The 25044-nt window shown below is 39.2% G+C and overlaps 1 protein-coding gene across 1 annotated transcript in view; it reads left to right on the top strand.

Annotated features, from left to right (window-relative positions):
• Window positions 1-18613, top strand: part of SCIN (scinderin) — a 74714-nt gene extending 56101 nt beyond the window's left edge. The window contains exons 10-16 of the mRNA XM_032874104.1: window positions 1919-2009; window positions 4328-4498; window positions 10748-10925; window positions 11204-11325; window positions 14219-14296; window positions 16436-16496; window positions 17761-18613. Coding sequence (XP_032729995.1) covers window positions 1919-2009; window positions 4328-4498; window positions 10748-10925; window positions 11204-11325; window positions 14219-14296; window positions 16436-16496; window positions 17761-17888 — 829 coding nt within the window. The 3' untranslated portion in view covers window positions 17889-18613. The remainder of the gene's footprint in view (window positions 1-1918; window positions 2010-4327; window positions 4499-10747; window positions 10926-11203; window positions 11326-14218; window positions 14297-16435; window positions 16497-17760) is intronic.
• The last annotated feature ends 6431 nt before the right edge of the window (window positions 18614-25044 follow it).

Raw genomic sequence — 25044 nt, 5'->3', positions numbered from 1 at the left:
TTATAAAGAAAAAATCATGTCAAAGTAGAGTTCTCCCCTCTCACCCCCACTGCCCCTAAGTGTAGGTTTTCAAAACTGGAGGTGAAGAGCAACTTTATTATGTCCTAGTTGTGGTGGAGTGTTTGACTCCCTGCGTCACAGATCCATAAAGCAAATGAGTCTGAATCTGTGTGGATAGGAGCAAGGGTCACTTTGACATGAAGTGGAAGAGGAGCTGGAGGTAAGTAGTGAAACATTTATTAAGAGCATCAGAAGGTAGGAGTTTGGTGAGGGTTTCTAGGTTTGCTGGATGAAATACTTCAAGGAAAAAAAATGGAAATTGAGACAAAAGTTTGGTGATAATGTCTATAGTCAGTTGAATGTTTTCCTACAGATTAAAAAAAAAGGAAATAGAGAACTAGGCAGGGAACTGCAGATGTGACAGAGAAAGGAGAGGTGGTAACAGACCCAGCTCTCATCCCCAGCTCTGTGTTACTCCCTACTCGGTGCTCCCAGAGGCTTGCTGAAGTGTTTGTTAACATTATAGGATCCTGAAAAATTTAAGCTATTGGCATTAAAAGACTATTTTTATGAGTAAACCTTTATTAGGGAAAAAATTTTTAATTTTCTTTTGAACGTGTGCCTCACATGAGCATGTCTTCCCCCCCACACACACACTTTGTAGAACTTTTTTCTAGCATTTGACTCTGTTGTGGTACAATGAAATATTCTGAAATCAACAAAACTTGTTTCCTGTACCCGGTGTTTTGGGGTATGTGTACGTGTATATGTGTATTGCCCAGGATGGAAGGTTATTGTTAATCTATTCTGGGTATTGGACAAGTACGTCACTCTTAAGGTTTCAGAAGAAAAGATATGGTTGACTCCTCTTTTTTAAAGATTTATTTATTTATTTTAGAAAAAGAGAACAAGTGTGCGTGTGTGAGTTGAGGGGAGGGGCAGCAGGGGAGAGGGAGAGAGAGAGAGAGAGAGACTCAGCAGACTCCCTGCTGAGCAGAGAGCCTGATGCGATGCGGGGCTCAATCTCATGACTTCCAGATCATGACTAGAGCCAAAAGCAGGAGTCAGACACATAACTGACTGAGCCAACCTGACACCCTAATAGGGTTAGCTTCTGAAATTCGATTCCAGGATTAGTATTTTTCCTGCTAACCCCTAGTCAGGCAGAGGTGGGATAATTGGCTAGAAGCAAACCATGCTCAGTGCTTTGGCTTTCCCCCCACAAACTCATCAAACAAGCAGATCTCCCAAAGTTTGCTGTACAGGTTAAGCTAGTGGTTGGATTTATAGCCACAAGGTACCTTAGAAAGAGAAATTGCAAATGAACTGGACGAACTGATTTTAGACCCCTGTCTGGGTCTCCGGTAACTGAGCCACTCTTATGGTTTTATGGATAAAACCTTTAAAGAATTGCTAGCATGACAACATGGGGCCACTCCGTCACATACTTCTGATGATTCTTTCCTTGATTTTTCTGGGTCCAGACATTTGTTACTATGGTCACCAAATGCTGATGTAAAGATAGGATGCTTCTAATATCCAGCCTAATAGATGGGGCTCATATTCTACTCAGATTGATTATTTTTATTGTGGAGACGATTTTCCAAAATAGGCAGCCCCCACTTGAATTGAGACAGACCTGATTACTGAGCTAAGTTATGTAAGGAGATAAGCTTCAATTTCTTTTCCTATAAAATGAGGATAAAGAATATAATTATCATGTGGAGTTCTAGGCAATACACAGGGCAATTCATGGATCAATGTTAGCACTTTCAGAAAAACAATAGCTTCTCTGGCTGTATCATGTCAAAATGGTTTCATCTTGATCTTTCCTAATGACTTAAATCTCTGAAATGCCTACACTAGAAAGTCTTAAAACTTAAATACAAGCTAATTTTCTTTACTTTGGTTCCTCCAGGCAAGGAGCAGATGCCACAAGAGACGAGCTGACAACATCTGCATTCCTGACCGTTCAGTTGGATAGGTCCCTCGGAGGACAGGCTGTGCAGGTTGGGGTAGTTTCTCTCCCAGAACTCACCCACCTTATTTGCTAGCCCAGTGACTAAAGACTTCCTCTCCAGCTGGGATGGGAAGTTGGCCTTTCCTAAATATTACATTTTTTCATTTTGCAACTTAAATGTTCCTACTCTCATGCCATACTACTTCTCTCAGATTCTTGAAAAGAGGGAGCAAACAAAATTGAAAAACAAAAGCAAAAACAAAAAACTAGTTAGCAGATCAAAGGAACCAAAGGAATTGACAGTTATTTGACATAAAACTGTTCTACCCAAGTTATTACTAACCCAGCTGATCACTTTCCAGTTTTCAGATCTTTGTAAGTGTGTAATTACTTCTTAAAAGATAATAATTAAACACTGAGGTAAGTCAGATATTTTAGTACATAAAATTTAAGATGTGGACGCCAAATTTGGTCTTCTAGTTGGTTTCTTTCCTGTTTTGGTACTTGACAGTCGATATAGAAAGCAAGTTAGATCTTAAAATTTGAAGTTTCATATTAACTTTTTAATATTTTTATTAAAAATTATTATTATTATTAAAAAAATTATTATTCAGCAAGATGACTGAATTCATTAAATGCACTGAACTCTACTTTCCCCTGAACTATTATATTCACTTCTTGAATGAAATATTTCTAGTTAAGAACTGACATGAGTATCATTTAATTAACGTTTAAAGTATTCCTTACCAAACTATTCAAAAACATTGAAGACATACATTGTGACTTATAAATTCTGTATTTTGTAATAAAATACTTGATACACCCTGTGAATGAATTTCCATTGTTAGTCTGTCGCATCCCAAATTCTCAATGAGATGGTAATGTTTAGTTTAATCACTAGATGGCAGTAGTTCACAGTAATGTTTAAACAACTCCAGTCCCGATGCGCTATTTTAAATTCCTTTGTAGAGTATGTTAACAGTAGTGAAACATTTTCAACTTAATGTTTATCTCTTTTATTTGAATTTAACAATGGAAAAATGGATCTTAATTATTGCCCCCCCCTTTTTTTTCTATGTTGGCGATTGAGGTTTTCTCAATGTTAAGGAAAATGCCAAGCCAGCAACAGTTTTACGTAATCCTAGCTAACCTCATCCTAAGCTTTGGGGTTGTGACTTAAAAAAGATTTCTTTGAGTTGCTACTTGGCTTATTTGAATGCCTACCAATTGGAAGATACTTGTGGGGGACGTCTGGCTGGCTCAGTCATGAGTCATGTGACCCTTAATCTTGAGGTTGTGAGTTTAAGCCTCATGTTGGGCAGAGAAATTACTCAAAAAAATTTTTTTAAATGAAATGAAAAAGAAAGATATCTGTGAAGTTAATTATTTTTAGTGCTCCCTAGGCCTCCCTGCTATGGCGTGTGCATCAGTATTCCCATTTACTTGGGCTTCTGGAAAAAGACACACCAGGGTGCATAAGACAGTTCAGTTTTAAATAATAATTTAAAAAATAATTGAAAAATTGAAATAATTAAAAAAATAGCTGACACAAAAGTTGAACTCTTTATGTAAAACATTGCATCAACAATTTATGTAAGAAATAAGAAACTCATTTCTAATTCAATGTCTTGTGTTAAACTAACAAGTGAAAGTAAATAATTTACCATTTACTTTCTTTAATTTCCTTGTCCTGAAAAGTCCTTACATTACATATTTTTAGAGTGCTTATATCAAGCAAATCTATTACCATCCCTATGAATAAAAAGTAGAAAACAAATTCTATTTATTTTTGCCAGATTTTGATGTTTGGAAGCCAGATTGTCATCATTTTTTCATCTCATGGTTACAGAGATGTAGAAATAATGACTATGCTTTGGTGTCGTCTTATTTTTGGAAGCATTTAAATGCACATCTCCTTACCTTCTGAAAAAGATCCAAAACATTTCTGAAACAAGTGTGTCACTACACAACTGTCAAGTGTCAGTGCTCTTGAAAAAAGAGTAATTTTTACAAACAATGGTGTACATCAGCACTTTGCTTTCTTTTCTCTTTTGGAGATGTACATGAACACACTTACAGCTTTGGACTTTCTGGAAGCAGGACACGGTGCCCTACGGTGCTGTCTCCCCCTGAAAGAAATAGTTCAGTGTGCTGTGTCCGGAGTCAAAGATGCTTAATGCAGCCAGAAAACCATGCTTCATTAGCATTCACCTATATTTTCTGTTAATCACCATGCCTCATGCTCTCGATTTCCTATTTATTTTTTGTTTTTTGCTTTGTTTTCAAAAGGGAAGATAACACGTGTGGAAATACAACCCTCCTTCATTGCATCCTTCCTTACGTTTCTTTTATCCTTCCTGCTCCCAGATCCGAGTCTCCCAAGGCAAAGAGCCTGCTCACCTGCTGAGTTTGTTCAAAGACAAACCGCTCATTATTTACAAGAATGGAACATCAAAGAAAGGAGGTCAGGCACCTGCTCCCCCTACACGCCTCTTTCAAGTCCGGAGAAACCTGGCATCCATCACCAGAATCATGGAGGTAATGCCATGCATTCAATCAAACGTGCCCTATTTATGGACTTCCCAGTGGACCTGAGCTATCAACAAATATTAGTCTTCAAAAAATTGGCAAGTAGATTCCCTCTATTTTGATAATTAATCCATTGTTCACCAAAAACAAAACAAAACAAAAACACACATATACACACAAAAAAACCCCCACCAAACAAAAATAGGAGAACCAAGTAAAAAGTGAACTCTGGATAACAGGCCTCTCACACTTTTCAACTGCATTGTACTAAAAAAAAAAAAAAAAAAAAAAAAAGATTTTTAAGAGTAATGTAACAAATCAAATGGTCAAAGACCTGAAGCTTTATCTTTTAGAAAGGTCTGGAGGAAGATGGATGTCAGGTGATGGTCAGGTGGTCACAGGGGAAATTCAAGAGGGAAAACCCTTGTTTGTCCAAGTGTGACAAATGTGGAAAGCAGGCTTCACCGTATTGGTCTGCAACCATAACTCAACCAGCCAAATAAGCTGTCTCTGACTGCAGCTGGGAAACAAATCAAACTCCATGTCACAGGTCAGAAGACAAGAAGACCTCTAGCTATGGACAAGCCAGCAGGCCCAGGTGTCTAATGGCTGAGTGTTTTGACCTCTGGGACCATCCATCACATTTCATAATCCAGACATCTCCTTCACTGTTGAAATCCACATCTCCCCAGTCACCCCTAAACTGCCCACCACATTTTCTAATCCCCACATCTAGACCTACCTGCCAATCCTTCCCCTTGGCACAAGCCATTCCGCCGAACCCTTGAAACCAGCTGGGCCGTGACATACCTTCCACCTGCAATCTCTTCTCTAAACCAGCCTCCCCCATACCTTCTTGCTCTATGGCGTCCTCTGAGGACACAGATTCCCATATAGCCCTCACAAGTGCAAGTTGTTTTTCCTCAGTGCCCTCTTACCAGGTATGGCAGCGAGTAGGGTACCCACCCTCCTGGCCCACTCTTGCCTCCTTGACTTTTGTCCCTCTTAGACTCCCCTCCCTCAGCATCCTTGTGCCGTCATCCATGGAGCCGCCAGCCCTTCCCCTCTTATTCTTTGGTGGCTTCAGCCATTGTCTCACTGACTCCATCCCTCTGGCTTCTCTCATCAAACAGTCTTGTCCTTGACCCCTTTTATCTCACACTCATATGGTCCTGTACTGAAATTTGCTATAACTTTAGCACCTCGAAAATCTGTTTCCAGCATCTAATCTCTGACAACCCTCTCCTGTCGTTTGGTCCCTTTGCTCTAGGATGCACATTCTAGCAATTTCCAGTCTCAAACCTAAGTCCCTGAACTCTCTCCATCCAGCACACCCTTCATGTCTTCCCTCTCCAAACCTCCAACACGCCTGCTCTCCACTGAGCACGGAGTCAGAGTTCTCAGAGAACATAAATGTAATCACACAAGAGTCACCTCATCTACTCCCCTCCAGTGTCACCAGCGTGCTCCTGTCTGTACACATATATTCTCCTTCCTGCCTGTTTCATGAAGTGAATGTAATTTATTTATATTTAATAATTTGTAAGTATTTTATAATAGTCCTTAGATATAAATACTAAATTATTTTATGAATTAATATCAATATACTCTTACCCATAAATTAGCATTACAAAGTAATGTTTGTAAAAATTAATATATTGGTAAATAAATTAATACATATTTATTATGTAAATAAATAAAATGTGACTCCTGTCCTGAGACCAAATTCCTACCACTACCACTACCCCCAACTTCTGTCCCAGCCCTCTTGACTTCCTCTGGACTTTCCCGGATTTCCCCTCTGTCCCGTGTTCTTACCTCACCTCCAGTTCATCATTACGGTGGGCAGTAACCTTTCTCTTCTCTGTCATCAGTGTGTTCTTCTCTTCTGGATCATTTACTTCAGATAACAAGCATGCCTTCAAAACACTCCCGTTTTCCTTTAAAAACCCTCTCTTAACCCCGACCCTCCCAGCTACCATATCCTTTCTCCGCCCTTCTTAGGAGAGCATGGATCCTCAAAAGCATTGGCCTCGCTCCCCACCTTGTCCCTACGTGGTTAAGCCTCTTCTTTGTTAAGCCACTCTCCCGGGGCATCATTCAGCCACTCCTAGCCTATTACCTAGTACCTGCCTTGCACGGAGACAGAAGTATCTTTTCTAACCCCTTTCCTTAACCTTCCACTGGCCTTTGCCACAGTCACCCTTCCCTAGCTTCTTGAAACACTATTTTTTTTTTTTTCACAAGGCCTCTGAAGCAACCACACTTAACCAGGATTTCTTCCAAGTTTCTGAAGAGTGTTTTCACTCCACTTCTTGCACCAGTACAGTTTCTGCTTCTCCTCTGCCTGTCCTTCAAAACCCCTGGGCTCAGTCTTGGCCCTCTCCATGGTTGTCTCATTCAGTCTTATCATTTAAATGCCATCATGTATATTGACCTCATCTAGAACATTCTGTCCATGGATTCTCATATGTTCTATTATGACTGATTTTTTTTTTTTAATCTGTCAAGTTAACCATTGAGCTTTCCTCTGCAGGCACTCTCAGCTGGTTTCAGATGGAGGAGTCTAGGACCCTTGCATTCCTAGTCTTTTCCCCGCAGGCACGTCTTTAAGAGGCATGTGAGCTGCTTGCGATGTTTTTTGGCTTTGTTGGCTTGTAATCTCTCAAACTGGCCTTCACATTCCCAGCCTCTCTGCAGTGTGCTCATCAAAATCATTGTAAGGCTTTCTGCTTTCATCTCCTGGGAGGCTAAAGCTTTATGATGTTCTATTTTGGAACTATTCCCTGAAGCCACACTAGTCTGTGTGTGGGTCTCTTGTCCTCTGTCTGTCTATCCTCCAAGCTCTTCCCTCTGTGCCAGTAAGGAGACATTCGGAGGAGAAACTGGCCGTGCAGGTTCCTATCAGTCTCCATCATCACATCCAGCAGATTCCTTTGAATATGGGTCCAAGAGGCCTTGTTCCTCCTACAAAAGGATGATACCCCCCATCCCTGAATGTTAGCAACCCATGGAACACATCCTTAACATTTCTAACAGATTGTGTGTCAACTGTACTTCAATAAAAAAATAATAAATAAAAAATAAAAGTTCCAACAACTGTTCCTTCCTCCTCTAGGGCTTTCTCTGGAGATAGGGTCCTGGTGAACCTGGTGAAATTCAGCTGTCCACATAGTTGATGGCACCTCGACCCAGTTGGCCAAATACCATCACCTGACACTTCTTGAAATGCCCTCAGAACACCAGACTTGTATTTACTTCCTCTCTCATGGCTGTTCCATCTCAGACGTGCTCACTGGTTCTTCTTCATCACCTTGAGTCTCACGGTGGTGCCGAAAGTCATACACGTCCTGTCATAGTCACATGGCCATGTGGTCAGACAGAGTCTGACAAGAGTCAAAGAATCCCAAGACCGTAGACATGAAGGCACAAGCCCATCATGGGGCCCTCGGGCTCACTCCCAGGCCTGAGACTGCACCAGCTTGTCCTGCCCTGATGTTCTGCCTTCTGCCTCCTCCTCAGGCCAGAGTCCGGGCCCATGCGGGTCCTCCTCATTCCTCTGTGGCCACAGGAAGCACGGCTGTGCTTTCCTGGCCCGATTCCAGACAGTGGCCACAGCTACTTGCTTGAAAGGAAAGGGCATATCAGTGCTGTTACTAATCTGCTATAGCCTTTTACAATTTGAGTTACAATCTGAGCTTAGAGAACCCTTTAGTGAATTTGCATTGTTATTTCTTTGCCAACATTGGATTCCAGTCCCTGTTTAATGATTTTTTATGATTTTTTTCTTTTTTCTTTTTTTTGATTTTATGATTTTTTATGATTTTTATGATTTTTATGTTTTGTGGGTTTTTTTTTTAATTTCAATATAGTTAATGTACAGTGTTATATTAGTTTCAGGTGTGCAATATAGTGATTGAACACTTCCATATATTACTCAGTGCACCCGTCCCTCCACCCACCACATCTCTGGTAACCCTGTTTGTTCTCTATATTTAAGTGTCTGTTTTTCAGTTTGTCTCTCTTTTTTTTCCCTTTGTTTGTTTTCTTTCTTGAATTCCACATATGAGTGAAATTCCCTGCTATATTTCTTTCTCTGCCTGGCTTGTTTCACTTAGCCTTATATTCCGTAGATCCATGTGTGTTGTTACAAATGGCAAGATCTCATTGCTTTTTATGGCTGAATAATATATATATATTGCTGCTTCTTTATCCACTCATGTATCGGTGGACATTTGGCCTGCTTCCATAATTTGGCTATTGTAAATAACGGCTTAATAAACATAGGCGTGCGTGTCCTTTCGAATTTGTGTTCTCAGATTCTTTTGGTAAATACCCAGTAACACCATTACTGGATCATGGGATAGTTCTATTTTTAACTTTTTGAGGGACCTCCATTCTGTTTTCCACAGTGGCTGCACCAGTTTCCATTGCCACCAACAGTGCACCAGGGTTCCTTTTTCTCCACATCCTCACCAACATTTGTGTTTCTGATTTTAGCCATTCTGACTGGTGTAAGATGATATACCTCATTGTGGTTTTGATTTGCATTTCCCTGATGAGGAGTGATGTTGAGCATCTTTTGCATGTGTCTTTTGGCCATCTGATTTCTTCTTTGGAGGAATGTCTATTCATGTCTTCTGCCTGCTTTTAATTGGATTATTTGTTCTTTTGGTGTTGAGTTACTTAAGTTCTTTATATGTTTTGGATACTAACCTTTTATTGGATATGTCGCTTGCAAATGTTTTCTCCCATTCAATAGGGTATCTTTTAGTTCTGTTGGTTGTTTCCTTTGCTGTACAGAAGTTTTGTTTTTTGTTTTTTGTTTTTGATGTAGTGCCAATAGTTTATTTTTGCTTTTGCTCCTCTTGCCTCAGGAGATATATCTAGAAAGACTTTGTTACGGCCGACATCAGAGAAACGATGCCTCTGCTCTCTTCTAAAATTTTTGTAGTTCCAGGTCTCACATTTAGGGCCTTACTCTATCTAGAGTTACTTTTTGTGTATGGTATAAGAAAGTGATCCAGTTTCTTTTTTTTTTTTTAATCTTTTTTTTTAAAAGAGATTTTATTGAATAGATAAATAAAATCTATTCATGAGAGATAAAGAAAGAGAGGGAAAGGGAGAAGCAGGCTCCCCATGGAGCAGGAAGCCTGATAGAGAATTTGATCGCAGGACCCCAGGATTATGCCCTGAGCTGAAGGCAGACACATAACCAACTGAGCCACCCAGGCTCCCGGAAGTGGTCCAGTTTCATTCTTTTGCATGTAGCTGTCCGGTTTTCCCCACACCATGTATTGAACAGATAGTCTTTTTTCCCATTGCATATTCTTGCCTCCTTTGTCAAAGATTAATTGACCATATAAGCGTGGCTGTATTTCTGGGCTTTCTATTCTGTTCCACGGATCTATGTGTCTTTTTGTGCCAGTACCATACTGTTTTGATCACTATAGCTTTGTAATGTATCTTGAAAGTCTGGAATTGTGATACCTCTAGTCTTGTTTTTCTTTTTCAAGATTGCTTTGGCTCTTCAGGGTCTTTCGTGGCTCTATACAAATTTTAGGGTTGTTTGTTCTAGCTCTGTGGGAAAATACTGTTGGTATTTTCACAAGAATTGCATTAAATCTGTAAATTGCTTTGGGTAGGTGTCCCTTTGATTATTTGGAAAACCTCGTAAATAGGGGAGAGAAGAACTGAACATCTTTTTTTTTTTAAGATTTTTATTTATTTATTTGACAGAGAGATCACAAGTAGGCAGAGAGGCAGGCAGAGAGAGAGGGGAAAGCAGGCTCCCTGCTGGGCAGAGAGCCCGATGTGGGGCTTGATCTCAGGACCCTGAGATCATGACCCTTGCTGAAGGCAGAGGCTTAACCCACTGAGGCACCCACGTGCCCCCAAAACTGAACATCTTTGCTTTATGTGTGTCGTTTGTATCTCTCACACCCACTTTCCAAACATCACTTATAGTCAATGCCTATTCTTATGGTTTCTTTAAATATTATCTTTGTTCCTTCTCACTTAAGTTTAGCCAACTTTATTCTTAGAGCCCTCTGCCACTGTCTGTGGGCAGTTGAACATAAAAGTGATACAGAACAAAGTACTACTACTGTTTCTAATACCAGAGTGGTGTCCTGGTGCCACCCTGGAATCAGGACAGAAGGTAATGGATGGTTTATTCCTGTCACAGCTTCTCGGACATGTTTATTGAGGGAGTAGTGGTGAATCTGAATCCCTCTGTTATTTTTCTTTATACTCTAGGTAGATGTTGATGCACAGTCTTTGAATTCCAATGATGTTTTTGTCTTGAAACTGCAACAAAACAATGGCTACATCTGGATAGGAAAAGGTGCCAGCCAGGAGGAGGAGAGAGGAGCAGAGTATGTGGCAAGTGTCCTCAAATGCAAAACCACAAAGATTCAGGAAGGCGAGGAACCAGGTGTGTACTGTGGGGTCAAGGACACTAGCCAGGACTTGTATTTGGTATAATTGCTAATCATGTAATTTTAAAACTTTTTCATAAACAGGGCTTTTGTAACAGTTATAGGGCATTACAGATCCTTCCCTTAGTTGCAAAAGTGGGTGATGGAACCTGCTATATTTAAGTAATTTCTTAACATTAAAGTCAAGATGAAATAATATCATTTGTTAATGTAAAGGCAAGACCAGCTCTGGGCTCCTGGAAGTGCATTGGCTAACTCATTGTGTTTTTCACAGAGGAGTTTTGGGATTCCCTTGGAGGGAGAAAACACTACCAGACTTCTCCACTGCTAGAAACCCAGGCTGAAGACCATCCACCTCGGCTTTATGGCTGCTCTAACAAAACTGGACGATTCATCGTGAGTGTCTTGCAAAACACGGGGGTAGACCCGAAGAACATTGGGAGAGGCATTCCCATGGGGCTCTCACACTTTTTAGCCACGTCAGTGCTCTGATTCTCAATTTTAGCTTGCTTATCTGCAGCCAGGTGATCATCTTAGCTCTACAAAAGTTCATTTCACATAATGGATGTGAAAGCATAGGAACACCGTAAAGTACTACATAAATCAAGCCACTTTTAAAAATACCTACTTGGCACCTGTGTCAGCATGAGGCTGTAGCTCTATGAATATGCATATGGTTGGATTTACTAATTTAATAATTTGACACTTTCTCTGGGAAACCGTGGTGGTTTCTGATCAAACTGTGTCAGTTTTACACTTCAATTTCCCAGGGAATAAAAAGTTTCACCATGTTGACTGACTAGAAATATTATGAAAATATTATGATCATTGGGCAGAATCATAGAAAGCTACATATGCACCTGCAAATTGAGTGAAATCAGCAAGAAGGTTTTATTTTATAGTCATTCGCAGGCTTTGAATTGCAGACATTTCAAAGTATCTGGTGTACAAGACTGATTTTATATCAGGCTCTAAAATATCCTGGGGTGCAGCCCCTCATCTCAGTTGAAGCGTAAAAATTCTGTTTTCTCTGTTTGACATGCTAGGTTTTTGAGCAAATATTTTGCTTAAAGAACAGACTTCTTTCTTATGTAAAATTTGATATAAGGATTTGGTCACCATGTCCTGGTGAATACAAACTTTATTTTTCAACACATACACATGAATTGTCTAAATTATTCCCCAGCTACATTGCTTGCCAGAAATAAAATGCTTTGAGGAAGAAAATGCTCATGTTCAAACCACACTTGAAGATTATAAGAGATTTGACCTAAAACTTGAAGGTTCAAATTAAAGATTCAAATTGTGATAAATATTTGGTTGTTGGGCACCACAGTTGCTCACCAACTTTCTAGGAAATCCTTGTATTTTAAAAACTTGCCAGAAAAAAATCTGTTATTTTACTCTTTTGACTGTTGATTCGATATGGCATCTAATCAACTTTTTTCAACTAACGCTTCTGTGATTTCTTATTAGTATTATTTGTTATTATTGCTATAAATAATGTGCTTGTCTCCAATGAAGATGTTATTTTACAAAAATAATACCTAGGCTTTGTTGTCAGTCAGGTTTAAAAAAATCCGTTAGTCTTTGTTTTTGTCATGAACATATTTAAGGGAAATATACTTTTCCTCTACACCTACTCATTTTCTTGTTTGATATTTGGAACTCCGACTATTCCATTCACAATTTAAGGAAAAGAAATGTGACTGACAAGTATTTGATCTGGGTGTCATCATCAAAAAGCAGGCCTTAGACCTATAGATTCACATAAGACACCAGAGCCTGTGGGTTAAAAGCATAGGTTTTGGAACCAATCTGCCTGTGCAATATCACTTACTTGGTGATATTACTTACTAGCTGTGTGACCTTAGGCTGGTTACTTACCCTCTCTGTGCTTTAGTATTCTCACCTGTAAAATGGGGATAATCCAGTACCCACTTCAGAGAGTTGTGTGAATATTAAATTAATTGTTCATATAAAGGAGTTAGAACGGTGCCTGACATGGAGTGATATTTAAAGTTTTTGGTTTTTTAAAAAATCATTCTGTGATTGATAAATATTCTGTAAAAAAGATAATATAAACTAAGTTTTTGCCTTCTGTAAGTAGTTTTTGTCTGTTTTTTATATAACAGTCTCAAAATTTCATCAGGTTATAATAAATATGTATTAAGGTCAGAAGGCTGCAGGTTGCCTGGGACCAAGTTTACCCAGGCCTGGCCCAGCTGGAAGGTTCTCCTTTGGACTACAGGTTGGATTCATGCCTGTTTTTCCCACAACTGAGCCCAGGAGCACAAGAGGGTCTCTGAAGAGTCACATTTGCTGATAAGGCATGGCCAAGGCCAAGACTATCTCCACTTACTCTTGTACTACAGAGTCACACAGCAGAGGGAAGGAGTGAAGAGTTATGAACTATAGCCCCGTCTACCATACCTTCCTAAGGGTCAGGGGCTTCGTTATCCAGAATCCTTTAAAAATTTGGAACTTTGGATTAATACCTGCCCACTGGTAGTGTGTGCATTAAACTAACCCTCCCTAGCAAACTTTAAAATTAACTACAGAGAACATGATTTAACACATTTAAAATGATAATAATAATAAACTTTGCATATGGAATATCATTGTGTCAAAAATTGTTGATTTAGGCAGTGCCTGGATGGCTCAGTCGGTTGGGCATCTGTCTTCAGCTCAGGTCATAGTCCTGGAGTCCTGGGATCGAGCCCTACATCAGGCTCTCTGCTTAGCAGGGAACCTGCTTCTTCCTCTCTCTCTGCCAGTCATTCCCCCTACTTGGGCTCTCTTTCTCTTTCTGTGAAATAAATAAATAAAATCTTTAAAAAAAAAAAAAAAGAACTGTTGATTTCAAAAATGACCAGACCTATTGATTTTATTAAAATAATCTTGACATACAAAATAAAAGGCAACTGAATACTTAGACCATAAGCTCAAATGTCTTTAGGGACTAGGAAGGCAATGGAGATCTGTGAAATAGCTTGTCACAAGGGACTGGCAGTGGAACTGTGGTCAAACAGACTATAGACTCCCTGAGGCATTCTGGTGTCATGTTTGTCATAAGCACTGTGCTTCCCAGATCAGATTCCGTCAGCTTGTGAGAGACGATTAAACAAATAAATAATTACTTAAATATTTATTACCCAGAAAAAACAAAAAAGTGGCTACCAAGCTTTATTTTTATGATGCTTTAAAATAATACAATGCATTGGTACCCTATATATTAGAAAAATTATTGCTTTACTCTTGGATCCTAAGGCTTTTTCAAATGTTTCAGATTGAAGAGGTTCCAGGAGAGTTCACCCAGGACGATTTAGCAGAAGATGATGTCATGTTACTAGATGCTTGGGAACAGGTAAAATCGTATTTGGTGTGTTTATACTTGGGAGCCGACAAAACCGGCTTTGAAAAATGGCAAGTCTAATAATAAATGGACTTGTGTGTTTAGGCTACATTTTAGAAAGACTCAACACAGTTTGGCAAAAAATAAAACTGATACCTGTAGCAAAGTGATTTCCAAATGTGGAAAAAATTCCATGCTACCATCTGGGGCTCTGTAGTTTTAGGCATAAAAGTTCTATTTTTCATTTATTTGTAAAATTAATTCACTCCTAATTTCTTCATGCATTCATCCATTCATTTAAGTAGCAAATGCATTAGTGGGTACAATGCCTTGGGGGTATAGTACCACGGCAAAGTCAAAGATTTAGAGTTTTTCTTGAAATCTTACAAGGAGTCGTCATAGGGGACCTTTCCCCTGGGGAAGAAACAGACACAGAATAGTTGTGACTCTATACAGAAAATATGTTGCTGTTATGTGTGGCTTTATTTGGGAGGAAATGAATGGGGATTTGGCATGCCGTATCTGATAGTTGGGGTTTTGTTGTTGTTGTTGTTGTTTAGCCTTTGTGTAAACTGATAATAATAGAAGGGAAAAATAGATATATTAGGAACTAAAATGTATGGAACAACTATGATACCTGCATCTGAATTAGGCCTACTCTTAGAGTCAACACCAGTAAGTAAAGACTTTTAAGTCTGTTCTTAATTGCTAAAATCATTTGGTTATATTATCCCTTAGCTTCTTGGTCTAGAATTAACATGTTAGAATTTGGAATCTAGTCACAGATTGCCTCTAGGTGAATGAATCACATATTTGTAGATATGAAATTTAAAACATCATGTCAATAAAAACATCTTTGTGTATTAAGAATTATAAAATAAGGGCACTTGGGTGGCTCAGTGGGTTAAAGCCTCTGCCTTCAGCTCAGGTCATCATTCCAGGGTCCTGGGATCGAGCCCCGCATCGGGTTCTCTGCTCAGCGGGGAGCCTGCTTCCCTTCCTCTCTCTCTCTGCCTACTTGTGATCTCTGTCTGTCAAATAAATAAATAAAATATTTTAAAAAGTAATAATAATTGGAACGCCTGGGTGGCTCAGTTGGTTAGGCGGCTGCCTTCGGCTCAGGTCATGATCCCAGCATCCTGAGATCGAGTCCCACATCAGGCTTCTTGCTCGGTGGGGAGCCTGCTTCTCCCTCTGCCTCTGCCTGCCACTCTGTCTACCTGTGCTCGCTCTCGCTCTCTCTCTCTCTCTGACAAATAAATAAAATCTTAAAAAAAAGTAATAATAATAAATCTTTTTAAAAAAAGAATCATAAAATAAGGAGCACGTGGATGGCTCAGTTGGTTAAGCGTCTGCCTTGGGCTCAGGTCATGATCCCAGGGTCCTGGGATTGAGCAGCTGTACCTCCCCCCACCCCCAAATCAGGAATCCCTGCTCAGCAGGGAGCCTGCTTCTGGCCCTCTCCAAGCTCTTGGGTATGCTTGCTCTCTCATGTGCCAGTTCCCCCCCCCCTCAAATAAATAAACAAATAAAATGTTTTAAAATAAATTAAGGTAATTCAAGAGAATGTTTCAGCATCGAAGTTCACAACCTATGCATTTGACAAGAAGGATACACACAGAATATGTAATTATATCAGTTTAAAAAAAAACTCAAAAAATTTTAAAAACCTCAACATTTAAATACTAAACATTGTAGCACTTTTACCAAAGTGTTAGATGATACAGTTTTAGGTGTACACTATAGGCTTAAGGCAGAGGCTTTGCAAGGGAGGCTGAGGTCCCTGCCAGAGAAAAATAATACGGGGATAATGACTGCCTTACATACAGACCTTAAAGGGGCGGCTGCAGAAAACAGGCAATGTGTTGTTTTGAGCAAGTGTATGAACTAGAAAATACTATATAAACCTGAAATATCAGGATGTGAATTCTGGAGCCAAACTGGCTGGATATCAGTTTCGAATATCTCCTAGTAAATGCAAACATTGGGAAAGTGATGGACCACCTTTCCTGTTACCTTCTTCTCCACGTCCCTAACTTGGGGGCTTGCTGTGAAGATGAAATGAGCCAGGTGTGAGAAGCTTTTGGTATAGGGCTTGCACCGAGCCAACACTCCCCAAACAGTACGTATTATTGTTGTTTCGTTTTTCAGATTTTTATCTGGGTCGGCAAAGACGCCAATGAAGTTGAGAGGACAGAATCTCTGAAGTCTGGTAAGCGAGATCCCACAGACAATGATGGCATTTACCCTGAGTGCTTATTATGAAGTTCCTGACTGCTCTTTTCACCACATTCTTCAAAATCACATATTAAAACCTGGCAGAATCTAATAAGCTTTTGCTTTCTGAACTGAAGTGTAATGGAATTTTTTTGAACTGAAGAATTTCAGAATAAGAATAAGAAAAATGTTGTGTTACCTAATTTAGAACATGATTACATCAATTTATTCTGCAAACTTCAAATTCACTTTATTATAGAACTAGTAAAACCTCTGTAACTATGATAACCTAGATTTTTTAAAAAATTGCTTTTGAGTAATGCTGCTCTTTCTGGAACAATTTTTTAAAAATTTTTGAAAAGTACAAGAATAATTATGCCGTAAGGATAATTCTATAAAGTTTGAAATCTTTTTAGGCAATCATTAGACTCTCATGTGCAATCCATGGCAGATGAGAGAAATCAATAAGGAATTGTTCGTATGGAACAGTATTTGGCTCTTCAGGGCAATGAAAATTTGACTCATTATTTTTATTGGGAGACTTTTCACTCCATAGTTATTTTAGTTTAATCAAAATTAACAGACCCTATGACCTAGCAATTGCTCTACTAGGTATTTATCCAAAGGATACATATATAGGGATTTGAAGGGGGCATAACCACCTCAATGTTTATAGCAACAATGTCCACAATAGCCAAACCGTGCAAAGAGCTCGGATGTCCGTCGACAGATGAATGGATAAAGGAGATGTGGGACATATATATGTATATATATGCATATATATAATGGAGTACTACTCAACCATCAAAAAATGAAATCTTACCATTTGCAACAACATGAAGGGAGCTAGAGTGTATTCTGCTAAGTCAGAAGACTTAAGACTGAAATAAGTCAGTCAGAGAAAGACAAATACCATATGATTTCAGTCATATGTGGAATTTGAGAAACAAAACAGATGAACACAGAGGAAAGGAAGGAAAAATAAAATAAGAGGAAAACAGAGAGGGAAGCAAACCATAAGAGACTCTTAACTATAAGGAACAAAGAGAGGGTTGCTGGAGGGGAGGTGGGTGGGGAGGGGGGTAACTGGCTGATGGGTATCAGGGAGGGCATTTGAAGTAATGGTACTGGGTGTTTAAATGCAATTGATGAATTCTACCTCTGGAACTAATAATACAGTATATGTTAATTAAACTGAATTTAAATAATTTTTTTTAAAAACAACTAACTGAATATGTTTATCTTCCAATTCTTTATAGCCAAACTGTATCTTGAGACAGACCCTTCTGGAAGAGACAAGAGGACACCAATAGTCATCGTAAAACAGGGCCATGAGCCACCCATATTTACAGGCTGGTTCCTGGGCTGGGATTCCAAAAGGTGGTAAACAGGTTTTTATAGGAAAAAAAAAAAAAAAAACAAATATTTTGGAGCCATTGTCCCATTGCTGTTTTGAGGGGAAGAAAGGTTTTTTGTTTGTTTGACTTTAGAAAATTAACCTCAGCCCTATGACGATTTTTTAATGCCTTGTATTGGTTTGGAATTCTTTCTAAACTAGAATTTTCTTATGTCAGTATTTTAAAATAACCTAAAGTAAATTTTTGTTATGGACCAATATTAGCTCTGCTGAAAACTCATTTGTATCTTTTTATATGACCTTTTAAGAGTTTGGAAAGCTATGCATAATCTAGGGGAGTTTATCAGGGAATTTTATAATTCAGGAAATTTTAACCAAACTAGTTCTTTATATGCCAGAGACATAAGCCATAATGCCTTGGAGGTTATTCTCCTTTCCATGTGCTGTGTCCAAAAGAATTGTATATTTGCAATGAGGTTTATGTTAAGATGGTTTAAATGTTTGTTATTTGCCTTCTTCAGCCAATGTGACTCTGATACCATTCACTCCTAAGTATCATCTTCTAAGAGTAACTTTACCATTTTTGCCTTCTTAAAAGCCTTTGAAATCACAGCTTTTTCATGACAAAATAATTATAGTCTCATCTGGTTAGATATATGTATTTGACAGTGCATGTTTAATACCACAAAGGTTACGTACGAAAAAATTCATTAATGCTGTCTTTCATCATTAAAATGCATTTCTTTTGGAAAGGTTTTCTGTTGTGACATTTTATTTAAATATGACATGCGAGTTAATGACACAATTAGTTTTAAGGTTAAATACTTTTATGCATAAATAAATACGAATTTAATATTTCTTAATTCATCCTCATTAAGTAGTCAAAATTAAACAACTTTTCCAAGGTTACATAATTATAAAAGATTTTAAATATCAGTGCATATGAAATCTGGGTCCTGTTGAAGATGAACTGAGGTGGATTAAACATTTTAAGAGCTTATCTGAGCAAAAATCAATTTGGATTGGGCAGTGCCAAACTAAAAGCAGTTAGGAGCCTTCTACCAGCAGGAGTGCAGGGAAAGACTTTTCTAGAGAAAAATCAAAGCAACGTAAGGAAATTTTTTTTTTAAGATTTTATTTGTTTATTTGTCAGAAAGAGAGAAAGTGCAAGCAAGCACAAGCAGGGGGAGCAGCAGGCAGAGGGAGAAGCAGGCTCTCTGCTGCACAGAGAGCTGCATGCAGGACTCAGTCCCATGACCCTGGGATCATGACCTGAGCCGAAGGCAGACGCTTAACTGACTGAGCCACCCAGGCGTCCCAAAGTAAGGAAATTCTTGATTGGCTAGGCTGAACGCCCAGTTGGCTGTTTGTGAGTGGTTGTCCTCAGGTTTTACAAAATCTTTTGTAACCTTGAGGCATCTGTAGGGTTAAATTTTGGTTTGCCTACATAGGTCTCCGCAGCGTTAGAGCCACGAGTCAGTCTAATGGCCTCCTTGTTTAAATAATTTAAGAGACCCCAGAAGATAGGAGTTGGGCCAGAAGGAGGAGCACTAGTAAAGCAGAAACGAACTTTGGCAGTAGGCTAGGAGGTGACTCGTGGAGGAGCAGGAGTTACATTTCCATGGAAAGGGGACTCAGAGCCAAGGAACGATCTGAGGAATTCTCCCACTGTCTCTGGGGGATGAAGGATGGCTGTGCTCCAGACTGGGTCCTGGCATGGGTCCTGGCATGCAGAATCGAGCCCCGTACCATTGTGGCAGAAAAGCGATCAGTCGTGCAGAGACCCACAGCTTGTGTGAGTGGTGAGGAAGCCGTGAGAAGCTGCACTTCTAGAGACTGTTCATCAGTAAATCTTTTTATTGGGCATCTACCAGGTGTGGGGCACTATTCTGAGCACTTTGGATCCAACATGAATGAAACAGACAAAATCCTGTCTGTCATGGAGTTTATAGTCCAGGGAAGAAGCTAACAAAAACAAAGGCAATAAGTAGATACAGTTGTTCCCACTTACCCTCAGTCTTGCTTTCCATGGTTTCTGTTAACCGCGGTCCGCTGTGGTCTGGAAGCAGATGATCCTCCTGAGGTAAGCTCAGAAGGCCCATAGCAGCCTAATGCGATGACGCAATGGCTCGTCCATTTATTGTTGCGTCCCACAGGCATTTTATCATCTCACGTCACCCCAGGAAGAATAAGACTGTGCAATAAGACTTTGTGAGAGAGAGAAAGCCCACATTCACACAACTTCTATTACAGTATATGATAATCGTTCTATTTTGTTGTTATTGTTGTTAAGCGCTCCCAAGAGCTAATTTATAAATTAAACCTCAACAAGAACTATGTACATGTAGGAAAAAATACCATGTATAGGGCTCTGTACTAGCCTTAGTTTCGGGCATCCGCTGGGGATTATGGAATGTATCCCCTGTGGATAAGCGGGGACTATAATATAAAATATCTCAGAATGTAACTTCTATGGAGGAAAGGTGTGTAGGGAGGGAGGACAAGGGAATATTCGGTGAGAGTGGGGGCAGAGTACAATTTTAATAGGGTGGTTATAGAAGGTCTTTTTGGGTAGATGATAACAAAACATGGACTTAAGAGGGAAGGAATGGACCTTGTGATCGCAGCCAGTCTGAAGGGATCCCAAGAACACAGCATCGGGAGCATGTCTGATAGAATGGCTTCATTCTGTCATGCCTGAATTCGGAAGAAGCAGGGAGATCCCTTGCGGTTCTTTCCTGTCACCGCTGACTAGAACAAATTCATCTCAAGCAGAACTGCTGTTTTAAGCCTGAGCTATGAAGAGATTGCTTTCCTAAACCCAAACCCAAGTCCTCAGAGGCAGAGACGGTGACCATGAAGGAGCCAGCCAGGTGGTCAGCACAAACGTTTGTGGGGAGGAGGGATGTCTTGAGCAGCGGTGCCCAGCTCCAACACTGGAGGTGGCTGCAGAAATTACCAGCAACCGCGGCTTCTGTGTCAAGAAGACTTATAAACCTGACATTTAGGAAAGTGGAGGGCAGCTGGTGGAGAGATGGGAAAAAGATTTATAAAAGTTACCTAGAAAGGGTGAGCTAGGGAGTTGCTGTTTTTGACTTTCATACCCAAAGCTGTTATGGCTTGAAGAAACACCTGCAAATCATGTAAAATCATTATGAGGGGAGGGGAACCATCTACTTCTAAAAGGGCGATTGGTGGATTATAGAAGGGTGGTTATTCCAGGATACTGTATCATTTTAAAACCCAGATTTTATGTAAATCCTCACAGGAATTCATCTTCTGGATTTAAAATGCAGTTTTATACAGCTTAATTGATAGAGAAGTTTTATAACTTTCTATTTTTCTTGAGTGGAGTTATTGCTTATTAATTTTTAATATGAACTTTAGATTTCTTCCTTTTGATTTTCCTCAAAGATTTTTGGGATGAAAAACCAAAAAAGTATAGCTGGTCCTCAGTGACTAGTGCTTTTACAGACCTTTCCTTACTTCAAATAATATAACACACTCCTTTTTGTATGAAATGCGTGACTCGAAAACAAAATTTAATGAATCCAGGAAAACCGAGTGTTAACCAGAAATAATATTCTAGTCAGAAGTAGCACATCTCGGGGATTTTAATTATTTTTAAGATTTTATTTATTTATTTAAGAGAGCTAAAGATCGAGAGAGCCCGAGGAGGGGGTAAGGGGCAGAGGGAGAGGGAGAATCAGACTTCCAGCTGAGCAGGGGACTCCCCTCCCCCGACATGGGGCTCCATCCCAGGATCCTCTGATCATGATCTCAGCTGAAGGCAGATGCTTAACCAACTGAGCCACCCAGGCACCCTAATATCAGAAATTTTAAATAAGAAATCAGACTGTGACATTAACTTTGAGCAAAAGGCCAGAAAATGAGGAACCTGTGTAAAATGAACTACTATTTTATCTTACCATTTGTTTTATTTTGCAAGACCACTAGAAAATTGGTTTCAAAATAACCTCCACATTAGACAAATTATTCAGAGGGATGGAATTCTAGTCAAAATAAAGAATAATAGTATTCATTTTATATGTACAGGATGCATATGTTGTAGTTCAAAATGTGTTATCGAAACTTTTCTTGCTGTCTTTATTCTCCACTATGATTTCTTCCCTTTTAGTTTTAAAGACTTACATTAGATATTTTTAAGGTATGCCATGTATTTTACAAATTATCTAGAATAATTTTCTCTCAAATACCATCTTACCATACTACCTAAAATATTAATGATAAGCTACTTTGATGCTGATAGAAGAAAAAGAAAAAGTTGGATCCACATTTTCATATATATGTGCCTAGATAAAGTCTATATGGTTCAAAAAGTTAAACTGAAAAGGAAACTATGAAAAAAAAAACAGAAGAAAACACGGAATTACATCTCAATAGGGAAATCATCTCTCAAAAGCTAATAGAGTGAGAAGAAAATCAGTGAGAACATGGAGTTCTCAAACTACGTTCTCAGCCAGCCTAACCTGATTGATACATACTGAACATGCCACCAGTAATAGCAGCATGCATATTTGCTTTGCAAGGACATTTAAAATATTCACCAAGACAGAAAATAATACTCTGAACCATAAAAGGAATTTCAACAAATACAAGGAATTGAAAAAATCATACGATGGTCTCTAACCACAGTGGAATTAAACAAGATGTGAACGACAGGGAGATATCTGGCTAATCTCCAAATCTTTGGATGAAAGGAGAAATCCCAAGGGAAATGAGAAACTATTTGTATTTCAGTGAAAATTGGAATGCAGATTATCAAATTTTTGGCTAACTCAGTATTTAAAAGGAAATTTATAACATTAAATGTTAATGTAACATAAATGGAAAAGCCTTAAGTCAATGATGTACGCTTCCACCTTAAGAAACTGAAAGAAGAGCAAATTAAACCCAAGGAAAGCAGGGAGATGGGAATGACTAATATGGACTCCTCCAGAAAAAGGGAAGAAATATGAATTCCTAATATTGGAAAAAAAGAGTCCATAGAACCTATGGACACTAAAAAATAAGAGACATAATTTCATGCTTATAAATTTGACATTGATGAACAGGCAAATTCCTTGGGAGACAGACTAGTCAGGTTAACTCAAAGTATTCCAGCCACCTATGTAGCAAAATGTGTGCATGCTAAAGAAATTGAATTCATAGTTACATCTCCTAGCAGAAAAAAGCCTAGGCTTAATTGGACTTCACTGGTGATGACTTCTTCTTCTTCTTCTCCTCCTCCTCCTCCTCCTCCTCCTCCTCCTCCTCCTCCTCCTCCTTCTTCTTCTTCTTCTTCTTCTTTCTTCTCCTTCTCCTTCTCCTTCTTCTTCTTCTTTTTCTTCTTCTTCTTCTTCTTTTGCAGATTTGCTTATTTTTATTTTAAAAAATTTTTTATTTTTTAATAAACATATAATGTATTATTAGCCCCAGGGGTACAGGTCTGTGAATCGCCAGGTTTACACACTTCACAGCACTCACCATAGCACATACCCTCCCCAATGTCCATAACCCCACCCCCCTCTCCCAACCCCCTTTCCCCCAGCAACCCTCAGTTTGTTTTGTGAGATTAAGAGTCTCTTATGGTTTGTCTCCCTCCCGATCCCATCTTGTTTCATTTATTCTTTTCCTACCCCTCAAACCCTCCACATTGTACCTCCACTTCCTCATATCAGGGAGCTCATATGATAGTTGTCTTTCTCTGATTGCCTTATTTTGCCTCACTGGTGATTTCTATCAAACATTTAAGAAAGCAATAAAACCAATTCTATATACACACTAAAAGATGATAAAAAGAAAAAGGAGAGAGCATTTCCTGACTCGTTGATGAGCCCAATATTATCCTGATACCCAAAAGAAGCAGATTATAAGAAAGAAAAACTACAAACCAGCATTTCTCAAAACATAGATACCAAAACCTTTAAAATACATCAAATTGGATCCAACAATATGCAAAAATTGAAGAGTTTGTCATGGAACGCACCTTAACACTTAAGACTGTGTCAAGAATCCTCCATATTAACAGACTAAAAAGGAAAAACCATATGAACACCTGAATAGATGCAGTGAAGCATTTAATAAAATCCAGTGACCATTCATAATAAAAGCTCTCAACGAAGCAGGAGTAGAATGGGAGTTTCTCAATCTGCAGAAAATGTATATCCTGTTGGAGAGAGGAAAACAAACGTTTCTCAGTAAGATCTGGAGCAAAATACGGTTGTTTGTTCTAATCTTTTCTATTCCAAATTTTATTGGGGGTTATAAGTAGTGTAATAAGGCAGGGCTTCTGAACCTTGGCACTACTGACATTTTGTAATTCCTCATTTTAAGTGGGGGGGGAGGGGTTGAGCATTACAGGTTTATTTGTAGAGTCCCTGGCCCCTGCTTACCCCATACCAGTAGCACTCTCCTCCTCTACCAACAGTGAACCACTTGAAAATGCCCCCTGACGTTTGCAAAGTCCCTGGGGAGATAGAGAAGCACAATGGCCCCTTCATGGAGAACCACTTTAATAAGAGAGAGACCTAAAAAGCTCAAAGATTGAAAAAGAAGAAGTATTCTTGGTGAAAGTGATCTGGGGGGGCGCCTGGGTGGCTCAGTGGGTTAAAGCCTCTTCCTTCAGCTCAGTTCATGATCCCGGGGTCCTGGGATGGAGCCCTGCATTGGGCTCTCTGCTCAGCAGGGAGCCTGCTTCCTCCTTTCTCTCTGCCTGCCTCTCTGCCTACTTGTGATTTCTCTCTTTCAAATAAATAAATAAAATCTTAGAAAGAAAGAAAGAAAGGAAAAAAGTGATCTGGGCATTAATAGTCTTTAAATGCTCCCTGGTGATTATAATATGCAGCAAGGGTAGAGACCTAGTAGAGCCTTTTGCAAATCAAACACAGCTCTCTCCAGCTCTGGAGCCCTCTTCATTAACCAGGGAGCATATTTATATTATTTCTATATGCAGGAACAGCAAAAACTATAATTGTTTATCTTTCAAACACAGTATTTGATAATTGTCAAACATGCCTTTGACTTAAAATTTCCATGTCCTACTCTAGCCTTGAATCAAATTTGAGGTAGTAATTACCCCGGTACAAGAAATCTGCATGCCCACAGCATAAGATTTATTCTCCATTTACTGTAGACACAGATTTTTATTTTAAAGCAATAAGAATGGACATTATCTATTTGTAAC

This window comes from Lontra canadensis, unplaced genomic scaffold (genome assembly GCF_010015895.1).
Source record: "Lontra canadensis isolate GAN:19392208 unplaced genomic scaffold, GSC_riverotter_1.0 scaffold2, whole genome shotgun sequence".
In the NCBI taxonomy this organism is placed as follows: Eukaryota; Metazoa; Chordata; class Mammalia; order Carnivora; family Mustelidae; genus Lontra; species Lontra canadensis.
Note: the sequence above shows the minus strand (reverse complement) of the source record. Positions and strands in the feature narration are given on the sequence as shown.